Raw genomic sequence first — 27,251 nt, 5'->3', positions numbered from 1 at the left:
TTGACTAAGCACTGAGTGTGGGGGGGGGGGGGGACACAACCGCGGTGCACACAGATTAAGCTGGAAACAATAAAGCGGTGTCTATGTAACAAATAAATGCTCATTAACTTACATTATGGGCCCTGCCTGACACGTCATTAATTGGGAGATAAGCTGTAGTGAAGGCTGGAAGTTCAGTTGAACCTAATGAGGGTCGGCTGAGAGTTCCGTTGGTCTGTGCAGGGAAGAATTTCATGGCTCAAAGCCAAAGCCGGCCCCCCACCCCACCCCGCCTTCTCCTCCCAGGGGACAGGGCAGCAGGGAGAGAGTCCAGCTCGCTACCACACAGGGTCAGGAGGAAGCCCCTCCCACCGCTCACAAAGACCTGCTCCGGAGTCGGCACAACTCTTTGGAACTGTTCATCCAGGAGAGAGAAGCCGAAAACAGGAGAAGCTCGGACCCAAGTTCAACACCGACAGTAAGTCGTGCAGAGGGGGAGAGAGTGAAAGAAGAGGGCAGTTCGACAGAGAGCGGGATTGGAGAGAGAGAGAAAGTAGCAAGTCTGGGAAGGAAGAAAATCGAAAGGGCTTTAAATCTTTATTTCAGGGCAACGGTAACAAGGCTTGTTTCAGGTTCGTGACAACGAAGAGACAACACTGAAGTTTCCAGGTGTACGTATAACTCGCTACTCGAAGCAAAAGAATTCAGGGAGTTAATTTGAAGCCCATAATTTAATTAAAAGATAGCAGAGCTGACACGTTTATCTCTGAAAAATGTTCTAAAATCATCAATGGGCTCTGCATACCTCTCTGTTCTTTTTTTTCACAGTCTGTCTTACTTTGAAGCCTGGCCTGTTTGTAATTTGGTTCCAAGTAGTTATGTTCCATTTTATTGCTTGCGGAATAGGGAATTTAGGAAATAGGATTTGCTCTGAGTTTTATTTAAGTCAAAACATGAAGCAACTAATTTTATACTGTATTTACAGAACATGCGAACGGACAAATACATTTCACCCACTTTTTAAACTTGAAAGGTGTTTTTTTTTGTTTCAGTCACTATCATTTTGTTATATTTTACAGAAACATCCAAACTAGTGCAAAATCAACAAAATAAACATGGTTCACTTTTTTAACCTTACCAAACTTCTGAGTTTCATATCGCGTTTACGATCATCTGGGTGGGCACTTAGGCTATAAATGATTCCCGTTGTGGAACCAGCAGCATCCAGTGCGCTGCTGCCCGCACGCTGCCAGTGACCTGTGTGGGTGACCCTCGACAGTGGCGCCCATTGCTCACCGAGGGGAAATGACGCCACGCGCTGCAGCGGCCCTCGCGCCCACAGAGCTCAGCTTCACCCAGCCTCAGGATAACAGCACGCTTGTCCCCCTCTCAGAGAGTTATTCTCGTCATGCCTCAATTACCTCGTGAAATGTGTTCGGCCAGATGACTTTTTTTGGGACTGAGGACTGGCAGTAAAAGGGATGCTGTGTGGTGCAGGTTTGCTCAGGACAATGGAGGCATACATCAGCGCGGTGAGGCAGGGCTCTCGGTATCGGAGATTGAACGAGAAGCGCTATTAAAGGGTCTTTTGATCGCAGCACAGTAATGCCCATTCAGGAGCATAGTGCTCAAGTGTGCGCACACGCACGTCTTCCCCTGGACAAATGTAAATGACGCGCAGTATACCTGCAGGCTGTGGTAAGGGGCCGGCGTCAGAAGGGAGGGACGCAGTGCAGGATCTTAGGCGCTTGGGAGATGAGGAAAGAGAGATACAAAAATACAGACTGTGAGGCTGACACACTAACGGAACAAGAGAAATGACGGGATACATTCATGTATGCAAAGATAAAATGACAAATGGCCGTGTGTTCAGCTACTGAGATGTGGACAGAAACGATTAGGCAGTGAGGCAGACACAGAACGATAGACCTAGATGTACTAATGTTTAGCAAAGGACGCTCTATGACGCAAAGCAGTGCTACGTGACGTGAAGTGGTTTAAACTACAGCGCTGACCAACTTTCGTTCGCAAAACATGGTTTCTGTGTTGAAAGTTGACACAGGCACAATGCAAAACGGCTTTGATTCACATAGCTCCACATTCCCAATACCTAATGCAAAGGGGGTGGTGAAGGCAGGAACAGCGTAAAACACATAGGGATCCATTGAAAACTAGATTAACTAAAGTCACACTAATTGGCAGTGACTGACTTTTTGTGGACTACTAGCGCCAAAGCAAAATAGGCACAAACAGTGGGCAAAAGGAAATCTCAGAGCAATACACTTATTGCTTAGGTTTGTGCTTAGACTCATGCAAAACGCTACATTTATTGTGCAAGTGCGGCTGATGACATCATCCGTGTACACCGTCTATCTATGATAAGATAGAAATACAGCAAAATACTGTTTTTTTGTCAATCACACAAATAACACTGCAGCTTCTGCACAGCATTGCATTGCATGGACATTGGTGAGTCTTTGGCCATACATTGATTCGAAGTCATGAGGAGAGAGAGAGATAGAAAGAGAGTGTTATTGTTTGCGTTATTTAGCCGATATTCACAAAGCAGGCACCATTCTTTCATTATCACATGTGTATCACTAGCCAAGTTCAAGAATTGTCATATGTGTTATGACAGAAATTGTGTAGGTACATCGTTAATTATCAAAACATAAGAATGCAGTTAACAGCATGGCAGCGGATATGTCGACCTGAAATATCTTGGATCTTCACAACCTTTCACAACCAAGTTTCCTCTCCTACTACTTGTTGACTTTAGGTGTCTTTGACCATGTACATCACTCTGCTGACTTTTGGCTGAGTTCGCCCTGTAGAAATACCATATTCATACATACATACATACATAAAACGTCATTATTGAGTACTACTGTATCATCAAGGTAGGGAAATTAAGATGTACTCTACTTAACTCCACATCTTCTCACCTTGATGATGTAGTTGTAGTCAATAATGTAGATGCAATATGGTGGACATCGATATTTCTACCACAATACTGTGACCTCCCATCCATGCACATAACTTAAAGACTTTGGGCCCGATTCACAGAACTAACTTAAGACAAAATCCTAAACTTACTACCATTTTGGTATTCACAGAAGGCACTTACTCATTTTGGTATTCACAGAAGGCACTTACTCATTTCGGTATTCACAGAAGTTAGGAGTCCTAACTTTAGGACTCCTTAATGCCTTCTGTGAATACCGAAAGTCTTAAAGTTAGGATTTTTCTCAATTTAGGAGTAGTAAAGTTAGGACTCCTAACTTTAGGACTCCTAAATGCCTTCTGTGAATACCGAAAGTCTTAAAGTTAAGATTTTTCTCAGTTTAGGAGTAATAAAGTTAGGACTCCTAACTTCAGGACTCCTAAATGCCTTCTGTGAATACCGAAAGTCTTAAAGTTAGGATTTTTCTCAGTTTAGGAGTAGTAAAGTTAGAACTCCTAACTTTACTATTCCTAAACTGAGAAAAATCCTAACGTTAAGACTTTTGGTATTCACAGAAGGCATTTAGGAGTCCTAAAGTTAGGACTCCTAACTTCTGTGAATACCGAAATGAGTAAGTGCCTTCTGTGAATACCAAAATGAGTAAGTGCCTTCTGTGAATACCAAAATGGTAGTAAGTTTAAGATTTTGTCTTAAGTTAGTTCTGTGAATCGGGCCCTATATTTTCAGAACCAGACCAACTTAAAAAAGAACAAAGTACATTTTATGCATTTGTCAGGTCACTGAAGAATGCCTTACAGAAAATCCCATTTAGCATGACTTAGAAAAACAAGAGGGGATTTAATAAACACATTTATGACCATTGGAAGAAGTTGCACATTAATAATGGCAGCACACTCTTGAGAGTTTGTTTCATACTACTGTTTGTACCTTTTGATAATCCTTTGAAGAAAGATAGATTTGTGGGAACTATGTATTAGAAACTTCATGTCAGATTTGCACAAAATTGTAGCCCATTCCCAGTAAAGTCTTAGAAAATAAGATGGAAGATTGGTGCCTGAACTCTCTGGAGGTCCCAAGGTCGAAGACATGGTTTTTGGTTGTGAATTCTTAGCTACTAAGAATTGTATATTCTCCGTTTGCTGTGGCATCTCCCCTTACTACCCCTGCAAGAAGTATACATGCACGTCTTACTTCAGACAAGAAAACGAGCACTGTAATTGTGAGCTGGTGAAGCTCAGAAACTAATATGTTAATATTGGACATACCTTTTTTTTTGCTACTCCCAACCTTCTTCCAAAAGTCAAAAGCCACCTCCCATTTAATTTCTACGTCAGCCTCCCCTTCCAACCATTACCTCTTTTCCATGCTTCCTTGTTATCCAAGCAGTGGGTAGCAGGGGACATTTTGACAACAAATTTGCTCTGAGAAATGCTTCTGTGTTCTGCTGTGTATCAGGCTCTCACAACTCCACCCACCATTGTTCCAAGATGCAGGGGATATGCAAGAGAATGGATGACACCTCACCCATAGCTCCCACCCAGGGAAGTGCATTGGGATTGGTAATTGGTACAGGACATTTGTCATTTTAGGCTGAAACTAAGGGGTTGGAATTACATTTCTACTCTAAAACGTATCAGTATCTCAAAACAATACAATTTGCATATCTGTGGCATAAACACAATTAGAAATAGTGACTTTTGCAACTGCTATAACATGGGCTTAGAAGCCAAGCCCACAGAGTCCTAAACAAATCACTAGGCATCCAGTGCAATAGTGGTGCCCTCTTTCCTCTTTGACCATTTCAGAGCCCAAGAGATAACTATTCAAATACTCCTTAAGGTACATTCACTAGCCTCCCACAAAGGGGATGAGTGAAAAACATCCCGATAAGATGTCTGGTAAAAGTGCACGCCTAGTTTTCCATGGCAAACTCTCTATTGGTTAACATGGAATACAGGTATTGAGACAGTTTGGATAAAAAAACAAAACTGTGATGTATCTTTACCTCTTAGATATTTTTTAGTATTCAGTCCCGCAAATTAATAATAGTGACTACAAGTAATTTCTGATTGATAGATGTTTTACCGCCGCATCAGTTCAAAATTTGCTGGACAAATCTCAATGGACATCTGAGGCAGCATTTATTGATGCAATTGTTGGCATCAGAGAGGCAAATGAGGTGGACTTAGAGTGTGAATTCTTTTTTCTCTGTTGAGAGGTGCTTCTCTAGCAAGGTTGTGAAGTATATTGTGGCACTAGTAGGGCAGTATATTGTGTAGCTATTACAAACTAGTGCCCACCATTTATTATTATTATTTTTATTTATTCATTTGTAGAGCGCATGGTTACACCAACCGGTGTGTCCCCGTGCTGAGACATATCTAGTGAGTCTGCAGCTGCCCCCAGTAAGACTCGTTGAGTTGTACTTTATTCAGTTCTTGTGAACAGCCATGTCTTCAGCTGTCTGCGGAAGTATACTTTCACTTGGTTCAGTTCTTTGGGCGATTGGCATGGAATTCCAGATTTTTGATGCTAGGTACCTGAAGGAGCGAACCCCTATTCATGCTCTGAATATTCTTGGAACTGTCACCAATGCCATCCAGATTGCGTCCTGGGGTGTATTTAGTCAGTAGTGGTTGAAGGTATCTAGGACCTTTATTTGAAAGGATGTGGTGACAGTGGCACATTGTCTTAAACACGACTCTCTTCCCCACTGGCAACCAGTGTAAGGTTGTAAGGGATTTCTTAGTGTTGGCTCTCCTTGGAAGGCTGAGAACCAAACGTGCCGCCGCTTTTTGTACCCTCTGCAATTTGGATAGGCCTTTTTTGGAAGCGCCGAGGTATAATACATTTCCATAGTCCAGTTGTGAAGTAATTATTGCATGTACTATGCTTTTCCTGGTATTAGATGGTAACAAATCTATAACTTTCCTCAGGGTTTTCATGCCCCCATAGCACTTCCCAGCTACCTTCCGAATCTGAAGACAGTCTGGAGTCGAACCAGATTTCAAGGCTTTTCACCTCTGTTTTTGGGGAGGGAACTTGGCCCAGTGGTTCTGGCCACAATGTGGATGACCATATGGTTGGTGCCTTGCCTACCACCATTACCTCATTCTTATTCCCATTTAGCTTGAGGCAGTGGTTTGACATCCAGTCAGCCACCTCTTCTAGACATTTAGAGAAGCGGATCGCTGCCTGATCTTTGTCTTGGGAGAGTATTACAATTAGCTGCGTGTCATCCACATATGACACTATCGACACCTTATGTTTCTCCACACATTCTGCTAGTGGTCCCACATACAGATTGAAGAGGGTGGGGCTCAGAATTGATCCCTGTGGGACCCCTTGGGGTAGAGGGTAGCTATTGGACAGATGTGTCTGTTGTGCGACTAGGAAGCTCCGCACGGATAGAAACGATGTCAACCACTTCAAAGCGTTCCGCCTGAGGCCACAGGTCTCTAGTCTTTGGAGAAGCAATTGGTGCGAGACGGTGTCAAACGTCGCACTGAGATCCAACAGGATCAGTGCGGCCGTTTGCCCTTCATCAACGTATTTTCTCAGCGTCTCTGTGGCCATCAGTAGTGCTGACTCTGTGGAGTGCGCCATTCTAAAACCTGACTGGGGTGGATGTAGTAGGTCGTTAGTATTGACGTGGTCAACCAACAGTTTGTTTGTGATTTTTCTGCGATCTTAGCCACAAAAGGTAGTAATGAGATTGGGCGAAGGTTTTCTAATACTGTATATTCTAGCAATGTATTTTTCCTGAGTGGTCTGACGATGGCCTGTTTCCATTTGGTTGGGACTACTCCCGTCTGGAAGGCGCAGAGGATGAGTTCCGCGATGTACGGCAGGATCATGTCCGCCCCCTCCATTACTCTCTCTGGTCATGCAGGGTCTAAAGGGGAGCCAGACTTTATTCCTTTCACTGTGGCTTTCAGTTCCTCTATTTCCTGTATTTTAAATTCATCCAGAGTTCCTCCTACAAAGTTCCCAAGGCCCTGCCGTACTTCTCTTGGGAAGGTCTCGTATATTTTCATTACTTTATTTGCAAAAAGTTCTGCCACCTTATTGCAGCTTTCTTTGGAGGCTGTTGTGTCCTTATTCTCTTCCTGATTTTTGAGAGACTTCAGACTTGTGAACATTTCTTTATGAGAGCTGCTGGCTCTTTCTATTTTATCCGTGCAAAATTCGCATCTGATTTTCTTGATTAGTGAATAATAGTCTTTTAGTTCCTTTTTATATTCTTCTTTGGACCTGTTGCAATAGTTTTTCCTCCAGACTCGTTCTGATTTATACACCTTTTTTTGGCCTTCATTAATTCATCATTGAACTATGGTGCTGTTACTTTTTGTCTCTTAGAGATTCTAGTGCTCCAGGATGCTACTTTATCTAGTGCATCAGTAATCCATGACTCCATCTTATTATTGGCTAGATTAATATCGTTATCCAGCGTTAGATTCTTCTCCCTAAGAGCTCGAGTGAAAGATGCGGAATTGAATTTATTCCACTTTCTAGTAGTAATTTCCTTCCTTGGGTGTTGCGCCTTCCTTCTATGAGATGGCACTGTGAAGGGGACTAGGTAGTGATCTGACCACTGAACTTGCCATGGTGCTTTCAACTTCCATCTCAGTAAAATTTGAGAAAATAGTGTCTAAGATGTGGCCCCCTTGATGGGTTCGTGATTACACTTTTTGTGTTAGATTTAGTGTCAGCATATCCTTACAAATTGCCCTTATTTCTTGGTTATGTGTATCATCGAAATGTATGTTTAGGTCCCCTAGCACCAGAAATTTTTGGTGTCTCAGGGCTGGGTGTACTAACTTTTCTCCCAGGGTCGCAAATGTTATTTGGCCCGGTGGGCGGTAGATTAGAAAGCCAGCTATGGTGTTATCTTCTGCCGTGGATAGAGTGAAAAAGAGTGCCTCACAGTTGTCTAGGCCTGCTTGTTTGATTTCACATTTCATGTCGGCTTTGTAGATTATGGCAATTCCCCTACCTCTCTGGCCTTCCCTGTCTTGCCTTACTAGCATATATTCGTTCGGGATGGCGTCCAAAACATCTGGGGTAGAGTTCTCGTTAAACCATGTTTCGGTCAGGAATAGAGCATCCAATGACCTTTCCCTTAATAGATCGTGTATCTCATGCTTGTGCCTGGCCATTGACCTGCAATTTAGTAACGCCAACTGTAGCTTGGTCTCCTTAAAATTTTGTGTTTTAAATATGAGTGCTAGATTGCAGTGGCTACATATTGGTGCCATGTTGTCTACACTTATTTTATGCCTGCATGCTGTGTCTGTGGGCATTAGCAATCTCAGTAGTTCCTCCTTAGAGTACTTGATCCTATCCCCTTAGAACCAGGGTTTCTGGCCCCTGGTCCCGGTCGGGCATGGACGGGCGCAGACGGGCTTGCGGCTTGCCCACTGCACTCGTCTGCTGCGCGGTCGCCCACACATTGGTTCTTTTAGGGGTATTAGGCGGGAGGCACGTCTTTGCCCGCTAGACCGAAAGTGATGCCCTAGTGACAAGCTCTGCCCCGCCCTCCACGCAATAACACACAGCTGGGATGGACCGGGGTGGGCAGCCTAACACGGTATGCTCGTAATTTTCTTAGTTAAAAAACAATACGTTGTGCAAATACAGCAAAGTAAACCAGTACACTTAAAATATTACAAGTTTTAAAAACGCAACATTCACGGACTTTCTGCACACACTCTGCAGTCTCACCGAGTGTCTCTGCGCATCCGCAATCACCTAAGTCTCTTGTAGGGTGATTAGGCGGGAGGCATGCCTCTGCCCGCTAGACCGGAAGTGATGCCCTAGTGACACGCTCTGCCCCGCCCTCCATGCAACGGCACACAGCCAGGATGGACCGGGACGGGCAGCCTAACGCGGTATGCTCGTAAGTTTCTTAGTTAAAAAACAGTACGTTGTGCAAATACAGCAAAGTAAACCAGTACACTTAAAATATAATAAGTTTTAAAAACGCAACATTCACGAACTTTCTGCGCACACTCTGCAGACTCACCTGAGTGTCTCTGCACGTCCGCAATCGCGTAGATCTCTTGAGGGGAATTAGGCGGGAGGCACGCCTCTGCCCGCTAGACCGGAAGTGTTGCCCTAGTGACACGCTCTGCCCCGCCCTCCACGCAACGGCACACAGCTGGGATGGACCGGGGCAGGCAGCCTAACGCGGTATGCTCGTAAGTTTCTTAGTTAAAAAACAGAACGTTGTGCAAATACAGCAAAGTAAACCAGTACACTTAAAATATTACAAGTTTTAAAAACTGAACATTCACGGACTTTCTGCGCACACTCTGCAGTCTCACCCGAGTGTCTCTCCGCGTCCGCAGTCACCTAGGTCTCTTGTAGGGGGATTAGGCATATATTAATATTATGTATGGTAAATGTTTGTATCATGCATATGTCCATAATGACAGAGGGATAATGTCATATTTGAGTGCACTTTTCTAATGTGTATAAAAAGAAAAGCATTTTCAACAAAAACTAAAAAATAAGACCAACTTCCAATGTTGTAGAAAAATAACCACCTTTTAATCTCATTGGCCACGCAACGTTATATTTCTTGTCAGAGAGAGAGAGGAATATGAAATTAAACTTTTTTTTAGTATTACACTCCCAACACTGATAGATTCATTTTCATATCACACAACACTTACCTGCATCCACTTCAGAGACTTTAACAGCCAATTTGAACATTCGTGTGAACGCAATAGCAGGAAAAAGTTGTCACCGGAATCCTTAAACTCGTGGACGTCTGGACACTCTATTCTAACCCCAGTCCCTAGCTGCATGGTTGGAACATTGAACAACTATCCAATCATTGTTTTTCTGAGATCTACACAATTAATCCACCATTTAAACACCATGCAAGCAATCTAATGAATATTCATCTTACATTTTTCCTGTATTCAGGTTCACCATGAAGGGTACCTTGCTGTTTGTCATCTTGTCACTAGCCCAGATATCTGATGCCTCCCCAGTGCCAATTCTGGAAGATCAAGAAATGGGTTATGCGCTTCAAGAATCTACTGTTAACCCAGAGGATTCATTACAGTTCCAGATTGTCGGTGAGTTCAAATTACAGTTCAGATGTTTGGAAGCATTATTTAAAAATCGTATATGAAGAATTTATATGAAAGATGTTTTCATAAGTTAATTAGTACCTCATAAGAACATCTTTTAATTGTTTGTACACATGGAAATTAAATATATCACAACATGTATGCTTTCATTGGAGACTGCTTAGGCTCCTTGAAACTCCTATCTTTCAGTACTGCAGTTACCTGCAATATGCCAATATTTCACACATGTATGCAAATGTGATGTAACATCCTATGGACTAAGTCAAACAATGTAACTTTATTTGCATTGGCCTGCCAGCACACACAAGTATAAATAATTCATACCAAACCATATACCTCTAGTTACATAAACACAAAGTATCTAACATTTGTTATATTCTTTCAGCATATAAAAACAACCACCAGGAAAATAGTAATGCCACTATTGACTTGATATATAATGTAACAGAATGCTTCATGTTATTTATCAGGATTTCTCTAGGGGTACAATTTGTCAGCCAACTCTCCACAGTTTAAAAGAGGTGCATCACAAACGTGCCAAGCAAGTGAAGTACCAAGATCTTGTTTGCTAGGTGAAAGGCAATGAGAAATTAAATTAATTCAAACAGGAAATTCCAAAGCACACAGTCACTGCAAGATGTCATGGGACTACACTAAATATATGAAGTAAGAAAAGCAAAACAATAGAAAATTGACGGAAGAAAGTTGACAAAAAAGTCTAAAGAGCCTTCTGGAAGAATAGGTGGCAAGTAAAATTTCCCAGCTGCCGTGTCAGCTAGGTCCAAAGACAAGTGGAAAACACTGAAAAGGATCTGCCTACTTACCTGTGTGTCCACAAACAGAAGTACTTAGAGATGCAATAGGCCTCTTGACTAGAGTGATAACTAAGAGGAGACTAAGGACAACATTTGTCCATGATAAATTTGGGTCTGGCCCTATGGACAGTTATGTGGGAGACTAGAGGTCAGTGATTCACCTTGCTTGCTTTTAAACATAATTATTGTTTTTTAGTCCTATAAGTAACTAAACTACAATAGACAGGAAAAGCTGAAGGCTAGAGATTGATCCAGCAAAGATTTGTATCCCAATATCATGACACCTGTTTTGCTGCTGTGACAGATAAGAAAGATTTTTCCCATCAAAAGAAGAGCAGTCAAAACAGGAGTGAAGAGACTGAATCAGAGTTGGGAATGGAAGAGTCAAAGCAAAGAATCAGCAGCATGTAATTGGCGTAATATCATATGAGGCAAAAACCTCTGCTAGCAGATGGAAGAGTCTGCAAATAGATACATGAGAAAATATGCAAAAGTGAGGAGCCTTGTGAGACTCTGCAAGGCATAGGATACTCCTTATCTCGATAAGGAGCAAGAAAAATAAGATTGTGCTTGATGTGTGAAGAAGAAGGAGAACGCTGACAAAGCAGTTCCTCCAATGTTTGGTGTAAGCATAGGGTGGTTCAAAATGTATTGATCCAGGAAATCAAAGGCAGCAGAAAAGCCAAAAAGAAACAGACCAGTACACTACAAAGTCCGGGAAATTCTGAGTTCAGTACTAACTCCTAGGGGGAACTCGCCCCTCTTCCTGGGCCTAATCCAGCCTGAGTAAATTCCAAACAGTCAAATTGCTCTAGACTGTAGGAGAGCAATTTAGTCCAGCATTTCTTTTTTTGTTTTGAAGAAAGCAGGGAGGAGGGAAAAGAGCCACAAGGGTCTAAATGGGGTGTTTTTGCAAAGGATTGCTCATATCTTGTTTAATGACAGGGTTTAGAGATAAGTCCATTTGTGTACATTCATGATGACAGGTACTACAATAGAGGCGGTGTCTCAAGCACTAGAACAGTGAAGGAGTTAACTGCAGAGCCAGACCTCAAAGCCAGAAGTGATACCCAAACATCATTGTCTGCAACATAAATAAGGGAGTCTATGTTATGAGATGGCAGGGAAGCAGGAGAAGGAACTCTCAGAAGGAGGTGTCTTAATGGCCGGCATGTTTAATATTTACATGGGTGATATTAGATCTGGCATACATGAACATAGATCTTCCAACAAAGACCTCTAGAAGTGGATGCACTAGGTGGAGTGACATAATTCTTAACAAGTACAAATAGTCTTTTCTAGGAATTGACCAACTTTATAAATGTGTCTTCAGCTATCCTCAGGTCTGCCCTGACAAAAGCAGGATCTGTAGCGTCTAAGTTGCTGCTTACAGGTCATCCATGCCATTACTCAATAAGTCATGAGTATGGACCATTCTACATGCCCAGAGCCTATTTGTGGACTTGAGTGAAGAGGTGGCCCATAAGTTCTGAGGTTGAGTAGACCTCGCAAAGCACATCCTGGTAGAAACAGAAATATCCAGGGCAACATTAAATGAGCCACATTCGAAAGATATAGCATCATGTTAATGTTTTTCAGACACATCACCGCATCTTTTATGCTCTCATCGTAAGCAACATGTTTACAGCTAGCACATTCTAACATTGCTATCCCTCAAGTGCCTCATTATGCACAGATGAAACAGGTTCCACTAGAGGTAATGGCAGAGCCCTTGTGCAAAGAACTTTTAATTCAAGCTTTTGAGTGTCACTCAGCTACTTTACTGTAGGTGCAGGTGAACCTAGTTTTGCTACGCGGAACTCCGCGAAGTTACAAAATAACTCTGCGAAGTTCCGCGAGTGGCAGTGTGCAGTGCGAACTGCAGTTTGTGCTGGTATTTCTGCTGCTCGGGTAGAAATTCTACCCGAGCAGCAGATCGCACTTGCAAACTTACAGTTCGTGATCGCGAACTTACCGTTCGCGGTCGCCAGTGGGGGAAAAAACTCTGCTGCACTCGCGGAGTGCAGAAAACTCCTCAAACTCCGCGAACGGAACGAAGTTCACTGCCCAGGCCTAATTGATAACAGTACATGAAAGGTAATGAGAACTGTCTTTCCTTCCTTAGACCATTGAGTGTTGGCAGATCTACCTGGGTTGGGTGCCACTTCCTTGATATGCTGGTTTCCCAGGTACACTAGCCAGAAGAACGTCTAGGGCATAGTGGGAAATGTGGATTTTGATGCCCTTTACCAGTGATCTCATACAAGATGTCACAAAACATTCAAATATGTCCAGAAGCCTGTGTCTATAACAGCTTTCACTGTACACTTTAAGGAAATGTCATTATTAGAAACAAATGTGGAAAAAAAAACGCAGGTTGAGATGCAAATCATCTGTACTTTTAGTGGTGTTCTTGTGTTTCCCCTCACATAACCTCTTCTCAAACATATATGGACCCCACAGACCTATATGTTATTGAATGGCCAGAAGATCACCCCTTTCTAACACCTTTATTTAGACATTTTAAACAGATAAATCGCCTGTACAACATGTCTAGAGATTGTGGTCCACCATACATGGGCATGCACTTAAGGACAAGTGGAACAACAAGGCATGACAACAGTATTTTGATTGAGATTATTCAGTATGCATATCCGCTTCTTGATCGGTGTTAATGTCCAGCACTTCAATCTCAGCCAGGCTTATCAATAGTGGGGGCTGTGCATGGTCCCTGTTTCTTTTAACATAGGTTTAAAACGGTGTCCATATTTTTTCAAATTTATACACTGTGTCTCTCAGGATGGCTGTGAGGCATTTCATTGTGTATAATGAGCATACTTTCACCAACCACTATTCTAATGCCAGTAGTGCAGCATTCCTCCTTCTCTGGGCTACCACCAGGCGGGCCACCAAGAGGAGGGGCATTATCAACTTTTCCTCCGCCCGAGAGTGGGAGGGCAAGTCATCTACATCCATGTACCCCAGGAGCGCTATTTGTGGTAGTCTGGTTAATGTGATGTTTGTGATTTCCTTTATAGAGTCACACATGTGGACTCAGAACGGTTACACTTTTGGAAATTCCCACCACATATGTATTTAGGTTCCCTTTGTGGCATATCCTCTCCAACAGTCGTCAGGGTCATAACGTATTGCTTTTAAATGTACCAGGGTCAAGAACCACCTCAACATGAACTTGAAAGTGTTAGTCTTATATTGAAGAAAGCCCTTCCTAGATTAAAATCCAGCCGGCCTCTTGTCAGTGTAAGTTCAGGGTCCTGGGACCAGTGTCCAATGTATGTTAGGCAGGGGGGTAGGTCTGTCAAGGATGTGATATAGATGGGAGGGTGCTTTATTTGTGTCTCCATCTGTCCTCATATCTTCCACTCAGGTCGTCTCCCTTGCTACCCCTTTCCTACAGTGGGGCTTTATGGCCCGTGTAGCAGTTGGGTGAGACGATAATGGTCTGTTGGTCTGAACTTGAAATCATTTGCACAATCATCGTTTCTTTTGGGGAGGTCATTAGAGTATAATTGGCCGAGACACCGAGCGGCACTCCCCTCCCATGCTCACTAGCCCTTATCGGTCATCCCTGGGGGGGAAGTCTAGGTTACCCAGCACTGGGGTTAGAGGGGAATGGTATGTGGTAACTCGATTTGTCCGGACCACTTTGTTCCTTTGTCGCGTCCTCACTTCTGTCACCCAGGCTAGTGGCCCCATGGAGTGACATGCCTTCAGGGGCAACCACAGCAGACGGTGTAAAGGGAACCTAGATTGGTCCTGTTTTAGACAGCACCAGGGTTTCTCAGCCTCCGGGGAACACCAAGTGAGGGCTGGCATGAGCTGTGCCGCTAATGTGTATTTCTCCAAGTCCAGAGCACCCATCTGCCCCAACCAGTGGGCTCCTAATCATTAAGGCTTTAGCAATTCGAGGTGTTTTATTATTCCATGTAAATGCCTAAGTTTTTTACTGTATGGATTTCAAGTCATCGGGAAAATCACTACCGGGAGACACATTCTGAGTTATAACAGTTGTGGCAAGAAATTCATGCTGACACAGTTGATTCTGCCTGTCCAAGAAATCTCCAAACGCCCCACCGATAGAGGTCTTTGAACAGAGTGTCGGGGGGAGGGGCATTCAATAAAGGTCTCCAATGCTGGGAGGGATGACCACTCCCAAACACTCTATTCCAGTAGGTGTAACCTGCAAATGGTATTTTGAGGCTTTTGCTTTACAGTCTCTTTGGTTCAGCACTACTCCCATCACTTTTGATTTGTGGTGATTGACCCTAATGCCAGACACCCAATGAGAAATACAATTCCTCGACCTGTGTGGAAAGGGAGGTGGCGGGATTTGTCAAAAAGCATAGAATATCATCCACAGATAATGCCTTCTTCACCTGGCCTGTTTTTGTGTCCAGGCCCGTGGAAGCCGGATTGGCTTTTATGTGTTGGAACAAAGGTTCCAAAGTTAGGGCAAAGATCATAGGCTGGAGGGTGCAGCCCAGATGCGTCCCCCGGGTCAGCTGTAGTGACTGCGAAAGAGTAAAATGTAACCATACCTGTGTGGATGGTCTTGCATAATTAGCTAGGATATAGACCTTCAACTGGGGGCTTAACATTGTGATGTCTAAGGTTTTCGATTGAAAAGTGCAGCCAACCCGATCAAACTCCTTCTTCACATTTAGTGAGAGAAGGAGAATCTATGTCACTGTGGTCTCCGCTTGTTCTGTCAAGTAATTTTACACACTAGTAGCCTACCTGCTTTGTTCCTTGTTCATAGTACAGCTGTTCTTAGTCAAAAGTATTGCAAGCTGCATCTCGTGCCAGACTGGCTTCCAGCTCTCGCTGGGCTGTGTGCAGTGCCCTTTGAGTTTTCCTGCTCCCTGTGCATTTGAACTCAGTTCCATTTGTTGGATTGTAGCGTCTAGTTCTAGAAGGTTTGCCCTTGCCACTCTGAGAAATGTGGTTGTGTGGATGATGACTGCTCCTCTCATCACTGCTTTTACGGCATCCCATAGAATCGCCTGTGTGACATCCGCCGTCTCGTTCTCCTAGAAATATTTTTCCAAGCCGTACTTAATGTTATTTCAAATGACTGGTTCTGGAAAGACTATTTAATTTATTTTTCATTTTCTAGTTGGGGAAGGGTCAGTGGCGTCAAGGATATTGTGGCATGAACTGGGGCACAATCAGACAGTTCTCATGTCCCTATCTCAAAGGGTTCCACCCAGAATCATATTGGCGGGGTAACAAAGATATAGTCAATCCAGTACAGAGAAATATGAACATGAGAATAAAATGTGAAGTCTTTGTCTTTCTCGTGATAGGACCTCTAGAAATTGATCAGCTGTAGATATGACAGGCCCAGTGTCATGTTAGGTGGCCGTGCGTAGTGATTGTCATGTTGGAGTTAAGGGCATCTTTAGGGTGGTCTTCCCCCAATCTTTTTGCTTTTTACTTCCACGTTTTGCAGTAGCTTTTTGTTGTCCTTAGGACTCTGAGCACTTTGCTACTGCTAATCAGTGCTAAAGTGCATGTGCTTCTTCCCTAAACACTAATGTAATTGGTGCATACTAGTGGGCTGCAGCATTGATTGTGCAACCCACTGATGTAGCCTTTAAAACCAGCCTCAGGCCTGCCACTGCAGTGCCTGTGTGTGCAATTTACAGCCACTTAACTTTGCATTTAAAACGAATTTCCAAGTCTTAAACTCCCATTTTATTACATATAAGTCACTCCTTAGGTGGGCCCTAGGTAGCCCTAAGGACAGGTTGCTATGTAGGTAAAAGGTAGGACGTGTACAGTTATGATTTGCATGTGCTGGTAGTGACAAACATCCTATTTTGTGTTTGACTACAGTGAGGCCTTCCTCTCTCATAGGTTAGCATTGGGAATTCCCTTTTACCTTTTTAAGTAGTAATTTCTGATTTAAGAGGAATAGCTTTTTGTTGTTTCATATGTGTGGAATGGTCTTGATAAATCCTACTGACTGGTGAGGTTGGATTTAAATTTACTATTTTAGAAATGCCACTTTTAGAAAGTGGACATTTCTCTGCACTGACTGCTCTATGTGCCTGACAGCCTGTCTCCAATACACGTTTTGGTTGGGCGACAGCTACATTTCTGCATTCCCTCTAGACAGCCACAGCACAGGACACTCAGCTGCATCTGCATTCATCTGCATTCTAATGAGTTTTCCTGGGTAGGGAGGAATGAGTGAGGATTAAATCTGCATATTTTGAATGCGCAAAAATATTGATCATATTTATATCATTTTGCTCTTGTTTCATTGACAATACAAAGAACTATTTTCATAAACAGGCATGGAGTCTATTTGTGGTGTATTTACTGGATTACTCTACGTGTGCACAAATATTTTACACACTGCCTTTGTTGATAAGCCTGCCTGCTCTGTGCCAAGCTACCAGAGGTTGAGCACATGTTATCTTCTTTGTGTATCTAGATCACCCTGACTACAGTGGTGGGTTCTGCCTAGTTGGGGGTTTATAACTTAGCCAACCAGAAACACAATTTCTTACATGGCTACATTAAAGTCACCCCCGATTATTGAATCAGTGCTTGTATGGGTAGAAAGGAAGATGAACAATCAAGAGTAGAATTTGTCTCTGTGTTCATTTGGGCCATACACAAACACTATTGTAATGTTTCTGTTCATTATCGTTTCATCAACAAGTATTACCCTTCTTTCTGAGTCTCTTTTGATCGTGTCCACCCACAAGGGGGTTGTGATTCCCTCTTTGATTGAGACTCCCTTGGTATTAGTGTGTGCATTATAATGGAACTGTTGGGGAAAATACCTGGATTGGCACCTCCTTACTTCTCCCCCAAGAGGCGTGTCTCTTGCAGGAAGTCTACGTCTATCTGTTTCATGTGTAGCTAGTGGAGCCAACATTTCCTCTTCACTGTTGAGTTTAGACCCTGGACGTTCAGTGTGATCACCGTGAGGGTCCGTCCCCCAGCCAGCAAAGGAGAAGTTGTGATATGGTGAAGTCCTTGGTGTCAACCCATGATTGCCCCAGAACTGCGCATGTCCCCATGTCCGTCTCTCCAATTGGCATCATGTCTTGTGGATTATTGGCTAGGCCAGAAAGATTAAAAAAACAACATAATAAACCAAAGATCTACACAGAGAAGCTCGATTGGGGAGAAGGCTCTAGCTTTCTAATCCACCTACTGGCTTCCATTTCTCCCTGTGATCACTGGATTCCTTCCCCCTGGGTGTAAAATTCTGGTTGCCCAACATACTTTGGTTAAGTCTTATTGGGGCAGCAGCCTGCCTCTAATTCCTTCAGATGCCTCTCCCCCCGTGCCCTCCAAATGACACTCAAATAACTAGCGAAACAAGGCAGATTGCCCAACTTCCCAAGGCCAGAGGGAGATTACCATGGTATCGTCGGAGCCTTAGTCTTGCAAGTCTTGTTCAGTGGGGCCATGCAGGGCCTGTTGCTTTCATCAGCTGCAGAGGCAGTCCCTCATCAGAGGAAAGCTATCACAGGTTTGCTTGTCCCTTCCAGGAAGGACTACCTGGGGAGGGCTCCCCTAATTATTATCATTCATTCCTAGAGCGAACCCCATTATACTCAGACAGCCAGATGCAGACTAGGGCCATGGAGCAGCAGACCACCTGCACTAAATAACATTTCAGGTGGGCTTGGAAATGCCACAGGTGTTCCCACAGCACACATGTCAGCAGCACTGGAGATTCTGATGAACTTTATGAGACCGAGGAGGACTGCCAGGTCTGATAGATCAAATCAATTGGTCTGTGGACCTATGCACAGGACAGGACACTTACTTGACCCTGTGCTCACCAACATTCAGCTTGCTGAGACTCTGACGGTGGTTCCGATGGTCTGGACTGACCACCACCTAATAGGCTTCTCACTGCACTATATTGGCTCTAAAAATCAGAATCAGCCTAGAGCCATATATAAACGTCCATGGCAGAAACTGGACCACCAGTCATGCTGGTCATGACTCAGCCTATTCGCTCTTCGGACGTCGAAATGGCCTATGCTGGCTTTGAAAAATTGATTAATCAGGCATTAGATAGGTGCATCCCAGCCAAATGGACTCATGCCAAGAAAGGCCATTCTCAGGAGTGGTTTGATGGGTCTGTTGTCAAGGCCAGGAAGAACTGCAAAAAATTGAACGTTACTGGAGACGTTCCTATTGCCCCATTGCCAAATCTGAATACATATCCATGAGGTAAGCTTACCATAGATTGATCCAGAAAACCCGGGCCACTTTTTTTGCTGATAAGATCAATTCTAGCAATAACCCCTCGAAAACTATCTTTTCCTTACTAAAGGATATGGTGAAAACCCAAGTGTCGAATGATAGTTCCATCACTTCTAATGACCAGTGTGAGGCACAGGCTACCTACTTTATTGATAAAGTAGCAGCCATCTATGATAGTTTCCCCGGGAACTGTGAGCCTCTGCAATACCGGAAGCAGAGTCTGTAGGTATGTGGGCTAACTCTCTGCATACCCTACCTTCCATTACTTTAGATGATCTTAAGGCTCGGATCACAAAGATTAAATCCGGGTCTCCCACTGACCCTATTAAGCCTGATCTTGTAGTAAAACATCTGGACTGCCTGCTTCCTGACTGCCTGGATCTTATTAATCTCTGCCTAGCCAATGCCAAAGTTCCTAAAACCTGGAAGCATGTTGAGGTTATCCCTCTCTTGAGGAAGCCCTCACTTGATGCTTCCAGGCCAGAGAAAACCGTCCGATTTCGCTTCTGCCATTTTTCTTCAAAATTACAGAATCTTATGTGAAAACCATACTGATGCAGTATTTGGAGTCTTATTCTATTCTAGATTCCTCCCAGAATGGGTCCGTCCCAAACATAGCACAGAATCAGCTTTATTAGCTGTAACGGAAGAACTTAGAGCCTCTATGGATGAGGGCAACTTAACTGCACTCATCCTGCTTGATCTCAGTGCAGCCTTTGATACGGTTTCACACAGTATCTTGCTTCTTCGGCTGCATGAGATTGGTGTCGGAGGCAGTGCCCTTGATTGTCTCTCTTCCTTTTTATGTGACAGGTCACTTCAGGTTATTGCTCCTCCATTTCACTCTCTGACGCACCCTGCGCGCTATGGAGTCCCACAGGGGTTGGCCTTGAGCCCAACCTTATTTAACATTTATGTTTGTCCACTGGCCTTGTTGGCCAATACACGTAACATACAGTTGGTATCCTATGCGGACGATACGCAACTAATTTTTTCCTGTACCAAAGACTCCCGTCAGGACATGACCACATTTCAGGAGGATCTGGCAGCTATAGCTGGGTGGATGGAGGCAAATTGCCTCCAATTAAATTTGTCCAAAATGGAGATTCTCCTGCTTGGCAGAGATGCACACCGGTGGGGAAACAGCTGGTGGCCGCCTACAATCGGCAATCCCCCCTTGCCCAAAGCCGTTGTGAAAATCTCGGCGTAAGGCTGGATACTGCCCTCTCATTTGAGGAACATGCTAAGCCTGTGGCAGGGACCTGTTTTGGTATTCTGCACGGACTCAAACCTATTTTGGGTCTGTTTGACCCCCGTACGCGCCAGCTAGTTATTCAAGCCACAATCCTGTCTAGGTTAGACTATTGCAACAGCCTCTTGCTAGCGGCTAATAAGTCTGTAATAAATAGGCTTCAAAATACTATGAATGCGGCAGGGCGCATTCTATTTGCATTACCTAAGTACAGTCCGGTGTCAGGGGTACTGCATCAACTCCACTGTCTTTCCGTGGAGCAAATAGTTAGGTTCAAAGAACTTTGTGTTATTCATAAGGTTCTGACGGGCTCTGGTCCGGCCATCCTCCAAAAGTTTCGGTTACCACTACGTTCCTTCCCATGCTCTGCACTCTGCAGACCTTAATTTGATGCATGTGCTGCGTTTCCGTAGAGCCAGAACTGGTGGCTGTTCCTTCAAAGTTCTGGCTCCCACCTTATGGAACTCACTACCTCAGGCTATTAGGAGGACTTCTAATCTTTTGATGTTTAGAAAGGCAGTAAAGATATGGCTGTTCCAGTAACCTATTAATATCGCTTTATTCTTTCCCTGCTCTTCAGCGCTGGGACGTCTCTTCCTGGGGCAGCCATGCACTTTACAAACTGCATAACATAACATAGATGTGATGTGGCATGTCTTCTTGAACCCAACTCTCCCCCTACCCATTGTGAGGTAAAACAAAAGGTGAGCAAAGATTCTAAAGCAGGTACACCTACAGCAAGGACAATGCAAATTCACTTTCCACTAAAGAAACATACTGTATAAATCACTAAAGGTTACCAATGAAGTGAGGTTGAATAATGCAGAGGAAAGGGACATGGAAGAATAGGAAAATTCTACAGAAAGAAAGGAGTGGAGGCAGAGGAGAGAAATCAGGCAACAGGCTCAAGAAAAGAAAAAAGTCCAAAGCTTTCTGTAGGGAACACAGCTGGAAAGCCATTTGTGCCTTGTAAATTATCCCTCTCTAGTCAGGGATCCATGGAACAGGTGCACCGAGGTTGAAAACATCTTCCATGCCATGGTGGAGTAAACTAAAGGTCTGCATTTGTGTGTACATCATTAATATAGGGATCTCCCTGTCATTCTCAACATTACACATGTGGCTAATGTCTTCTGTGTTGTAGCCCTTACAGCAGTGTCACTGCAACAGCTGTTCCTTTTGTGATGTTCTCCATTACTGTGGGCTCCACTGTGGCATCCCCTGCAACTGTTATACTCGCCATTATGTCTTCCATTTGTGCTGGCTCCTCAGTAGCTCCTGCAGTGTTCTTCAACTGCGCTGAATACACTGTGCCATGGTAGGGCAGGGTCCTTTTACTTGACCTTGACAAGGACAGATGTGTTTTCTCATTAGCTCAATCAGGTCAGGAAAAAGTATAGTAAGTAAGGTCCTCCATCTGCACTAACCCAATCATGGAGGTTGGAAGTGGAAAGTTCAAGCCATCCGGTATGGTTATATCGTTAGATAAAATTAGAATAGGTATGGCATTAGCTTCCTAAATTAGCTCAAGGAAGATCTGTTTCTTCACTCATCCTCTGACAAACAATAAGCTGTCATGTTTTCCGGCCTTCCCTATTGTCTTAACTCACATCCCCATTTGCCTCACTGCCTCATAATTTCCCACCGATTTACATTGTTAATTATAAAAACCAACTTTCTTTGTCACATATGAATCTAAAGTAACAAATACTAACTTCAATGAGAAATGAAAAGGGAGTGCTATGGCTATTGCTAACCCATTCAATTTAGCAAAACTGGTTTGGTATTGTACTAAGGTGGAGAAAGCTCCTGACATAACCAAAGACTGTTTCAAAGGGCATCATTTAGGTTCTGATTCACAAAAAACCTCTCCACTCATGGTGGGGTCTCCACATCGTAGTTTCTCATTGCAGAGACTGTGGAGCCTCCACCATGAGTGCGGATGCTCTTTGTGAATCAGGCCATTAGAGTGCTGCTGATCATTTCCTCTATGGCTAGAGTGGCATAGAAATGGCATCTGCCACCTTTGCCACCATAGTACATCTAAATCTAGTTTTCCACAAAAAGGGCAGACTCTTTTTTCCAAAGAAGCTTGTGCTCCGAAACAAAGATCTGCTTCAGGGATACTTTTTTCACCAGATCCACTATGACTTGCCAGAGTGGTACACAAGTCTACAATTTTAAATACAGGCCCTCTAAGCAAGGATCTATCTTTTATCTCAGCATGTTTTGGACATGTGTGGAATTTTCCTCTCCAGAATCACCATGAGTTACATGATAATTTTAGCCTGGAAACCAATTCTGGCATTAAGTAGCTAAATAAAGCAGCACTTCCAATGCAAATTTTACTTGAATTGTGTCCCTAGAGTGCTTTGGCATGATACTCTGCCACCCAGACAGCCAACGTCCTCATTCTCTAAATTAGGTGGTGGATGCAAGCTAGAACAGCAGTAATGTAACGTCTCCAACATTTGATTCAAGTGGTTCCTGCAACGGATCTGTCACATATTATTATAAAGTCTACTGATTGGAATGGCTGATACTGATCTTGTTTGGATCATGATGTATTCTTTGTAGGAGAGCCAATAAAAATAAGTTGGAATATGGAAAAAAATATCATAACCAACTTTGTGCATTCTATTAACTATATTATCAATGTAATTTTGTAGCAATGGTCTTTAATAAATTTAAATCTGCTAAATTTGAGAATTCAGACTTCCTGACCTTGATAGCAAACTTCATTTTGAGAACATTCAAGCCAGAAATAACAACTTTTGCCTACTTGGTTAGCAATTTCCAGTTTTTTGTTGCAGGATTTCAAAAATTACTGCATCTAGAATGAACTGTTTCAACTGATTATTCCATTTCTTTACCAAGCAACTACAACTTTTAGTGTCTGGAATAAGAAATAACTTTGTGAAACTGGAATTACCAGGTCAAATAAACCCAGGTTTTTCCAATTCTATTGACTATTGTGGTCACGTTTACGACCTGCTCTGAGGAGATAGTAACTGTGAGCCAGAGGCATAGTGGGACACTGTGGGAGGACTGTGGAGTAGTGAAGGTGTCAGTAAGCAGGGCAGATTCTAGGGTGATGGGGTGGAAATGGTGTCAAGGAACATGACAGGCTCTGGTGATGCGGGGCTGGGGGGGGGGGTTGAGTGCAGGTCATGTTGTGCCTCAGCCCTCTGCGTTTGTGCTGGTTTAACAGGTTTTTCTGCATCCATAAACTCAGGCCCAATATGCACGTCACATGGAATCAGCGCCCTTGAATATATACATTTGTGCAGAACCTCCTTACAATGACATTAAGGTGCCTTTCTACTTTGCAGCAGCCCACCCTTGTTGGAGGCATTCAGGACGGCCACCGAACCTTGAGTTGTCCTTGACGTACATGTGAGATGATTTATATAGGTCGATTTTCCTCTTGGATGTCCATTGTATCCATTATAAAAAAATAAATGAAGGCATTTCCTAAACTATAATTGGAGCCTTATAGAATACATTTTAATGGCCTTTTACTAAAGCCAATGGGCCTGATTCACAAAAGTAAACTTAGACCAAAAGTCTAAAGTTAGACTTTTGGTCTAAGGTTAGACGTGAAGTCTAAATTTAGACCAAAAATCTAACTTTAGTAGCAGTAAAGTTAGATTTTAGGTCTAAACTTAGACTTCAGGTCCAAAAGTCTAAGTTTACTTTTGTGAATCAGGCCCAATGTGTATAAGGCGAGTCATACTAACAAACATAAACTAATTTGGAAGGCCTAGTCATTTATATATTCCACACTAATAAGAATTATTTTGTTTCATTTTGTACAACACCAATTAGAATTGTTGGATTTCTTGAGAAATAATGGAATCATAGTGGCACCGAAATGAGAATAAAATTTAAATATAGATGTTGGTCAACTGATCAATTTAGAGGAATACAATAACAAGTTTATTACTTTGAATGATATTTATATAATGTCCCTTCATCTTTATGAACAACTGAAAATCTACATAAGATTAGTAAATCCTCTTTTCGGCCAACCCCACAAGTTATATTCATTTAACATCAAGAAAATTCTGTACTGATAAACATGATGTTATTAGGCTATAATACATGGTATTCTGCATTCTCTTTATAAAAATGCATTTCTAATATATTTATAATCGGCGACTTGTGACACACATAGTCCCGACTATAAAGAAATGACAACAGAAAGCAACTGTATTAGCTCACAATTAGATTAAAATACAGTTCTGACGTCACAATGCCAAAGACAGCTGCCTGAAAAAAGTAAGTTAGGTCACGAAGAAAACAAAGCAGCTCTTTAACCCCTTCCATGCCCATGACGGAACGGTTCCGTCATGAGCATCGGTTGCGCTGTGCTCATGACGGAACCGTTCCGTCATGGGCCCGCCCGCGCTCGAACCCTTCAGCACCGCGGGGGAATTCCCGCAGCGCTGAAGGGGTTAAAGAATGAAAAGGAAATGTGGCTATTCTTTCTTCTGCTCTGTTTTTTTTTAACTCTGCAGTGCCTAGGAGAAAAGAGATAGTTATGACAACATGTTTATGTTTTGTGCTTCTTGAGAAATTATATAAAAATGTGAATCTTTCTGCTGTGCCCTTTTTGTTTAAACAATGACACTGATTTCTCTTCAACTGCTTCTAATACCTGTTTTGATGTGTTTAATTTTGCACTAGTGATTCGATTTTTACTCTTCCTGTTTGCAAGCATGCTCTCTATTATATGCAAAAGAGCCACACACCAAAGGTTTAAGTGGTTTCTGGGAAAGGTGATGGTGTGACTATGTATTATAAGGAATAAAGTGTCCCCTGCAGTATATGATAAGGATATTGTAAGTCACCTCAGTGTTCCTTAGCTTTACAAAGGAACTCGGCCTTTGGCCTCGTTCCTCTATAGGGCCTTGTAACTCCTCTGTGACAGGGAATATCCTTATAATATATGGCAGGGTGTACTTTATCCTATATATAATAATGAACACTTGTCATTAAATGCAATTTTACAAGAACTACTGCTACTCATGCTAATAATATTAATAAAAATGCTCTTTTCTTTGATATCATCAGCATTAATATTGTTGCAATATACTTACCACTACTGCCTCCTACACTACTACTAATACTGTTACTGCTAATGCCAGCATATCTTGAAATGAAAGGCACACATTATTAAAGTCATCATTTTGCGCAGCCACACAAATTTCAGCTAATCATTGTTTATGTTCTGGGTGTGTCTTTTAGAGCTTCCATCAGAATTTAACACCTATGATATGAACAAGGATGGGTCAATTACATTGAATGAACTGTCAGATATAACAGAAACTGAAAGTGATGATGCCACTCTGCCTTTCCACAATGCTGACAAAGATGGTAAGTTATTTGCCCATATAAGTGAAAAAGGGGGTGGGGCGAAGAAATGAAGCATCTGTAATGCACATCGGAGCAATCCACTTGCCCAAATATTGATCTTTATATAAAACATAAAATGTTTGCCTTTCGGCCATTAATCTTATCACCTGAAGAGCCTACATGATCGTCAGATATTTCAGATAATGCCTTTTGCTTGCAAGCGAGCTGTACTGACAAACGTATAATTTGGTTAATAGGAAACTGCATACCCTAGCATTAGATAACCCACACTAAAGCAAGTTAAAAGATCCAAACCAGCTGTCAGTCAGAAGGGTTAGTATACTGCACTTCTGCATTTAAGAATGAACCGGAATTCTGCTCTAACTATATTTTATCACATCTCACCGCTGTAGCTCTGACCTTCGCTATGTGGTGTCATGGCTGATAACAACATTTGAGGAGAATGTGAAATTGGTTCGAACAGGAGAACACAGCACACGAGGTGTTGTCATGTACTCTAAACCCTGGCAGAGATGTGTTAAAATGCTGCCAAGAAAAACGTCTACAAAGGCTTGCCCTGCTGTTCTTCGAATGTCTGAGTGCAAGTGGAAGGGCTTTACATAGGAATGTTTCACTTCTAATGCACATTCTAGTTTTCTAAAGTGGGCGAGCAAATTCGTTTAAACCAACCACCATCATGCTCTTTTTTATGTGTGAATAAATCACTTTATTAAACTAAATTCCCATTTTGTCAATTCCAATGTTTTATCTACACTCTTAAGTAATAGCATTTGCACATCTAATATGAATTTAGGTACAAATGGCTTTGCGAACTCGGCCCAATTCTCTATATGAGACTCAGAGGCATATTTATACGTTGTGTTGCGCTTGCACCACGCAACGTGTTGCATGTGCGACGCAAGCCCAAAATGCCATTGATGAATCCATGAAATCCCACCCAACGGTTTCATAAATCCAGAGTAATGCAATGCAGGCAAATTTCACATTGCATTACTCTGTGCCAGGGAGGCATTCCATCGATGTTGCATGGGAGTTCCTACGCAACATCCATGGATTTCGACGCATTCACAGATTTATCAAAAGTAGTAGACCTAGGAATGCACCAAAATGCTACTCCTTCCCAGGTGACCTGTAACGAGGAGAAATATTTTATTTCTCCTCATTACTTCCTCTTTCTATGTGTGCTGCATCTGCGGCACACATAGAAAGAGGAAAATGATGCCTTAGGGGTTTGTTTTTGTGCAGGAAGGTGTCCCTTCCTGCACAAAGACAATCCTCTTTACCGCGCAGCCCCACTTTGCACCATAGTGCAAGGGTGCCTGTGTTGTTGCTAGTCAGCCAAGCATAGGAACAAAGGCATTATTGCGCCTTATTCTTTTCAATACGGTGCATTCCTGCCCTTTCCCTGTCACAACCTTGCTGCGCTTTGCTGCGCAGTGCTGCTACACTTTGCCATGAATATGGCCCTTAATTCTCAAAGTCAGCCATAAAGTCTG

General features: G+C 42.8%; 1 protein-coding gene across 1 annotated transcript in view; it reads left to right on the top strand.

Annotated features, from left to right (window-relative positions):
• The first annotated feature begins 329 nt into the window (after positions 1 to 329).
• The window catches only part of LOC146797704 (uncharacterized), a 31,799-nt gene continuing 4,877 nt past the window's right edge, over positions 330 to 27,251 (top strand). Inside the window, exons 1-3 of the mRNA XM_085624872.1 lie at positions 330 to 457; positions 9,878 to 10,032; positions 25,627 to 25,755. Coding sequence (XP_085480998.1) covers positions 9,885 to 10,032; positions 25,627 to 25,755 — 277 coding nt within the window. The 5' untranslated portion in view covers positions 330 to 457; positions 9,878 to 9,884. The remainder of the gene's footprint in view (positions 458 to 9,877; positions 10,033 to 25,626; positions 25,756 to 27,251) is intronic.

This window comes from Triturus cristatus, chromosome 9, assembly GCF_964204655.1.
Source record: "Triturus cristatus chromosome 9, aTriCri1.1, whole genome shotgun sequence".
Lineage (NCBI taxonomy): Eukaryota > Metazoa > Chordata > Amphibia > Caudata > Salamandridae > Triturus > Triturus cristatus.
The sequence above is the reverse complement of the archived record's forward strand: the minus strand, read 5'-3'. Positions and strand labels throughout refer to the sequence as shown.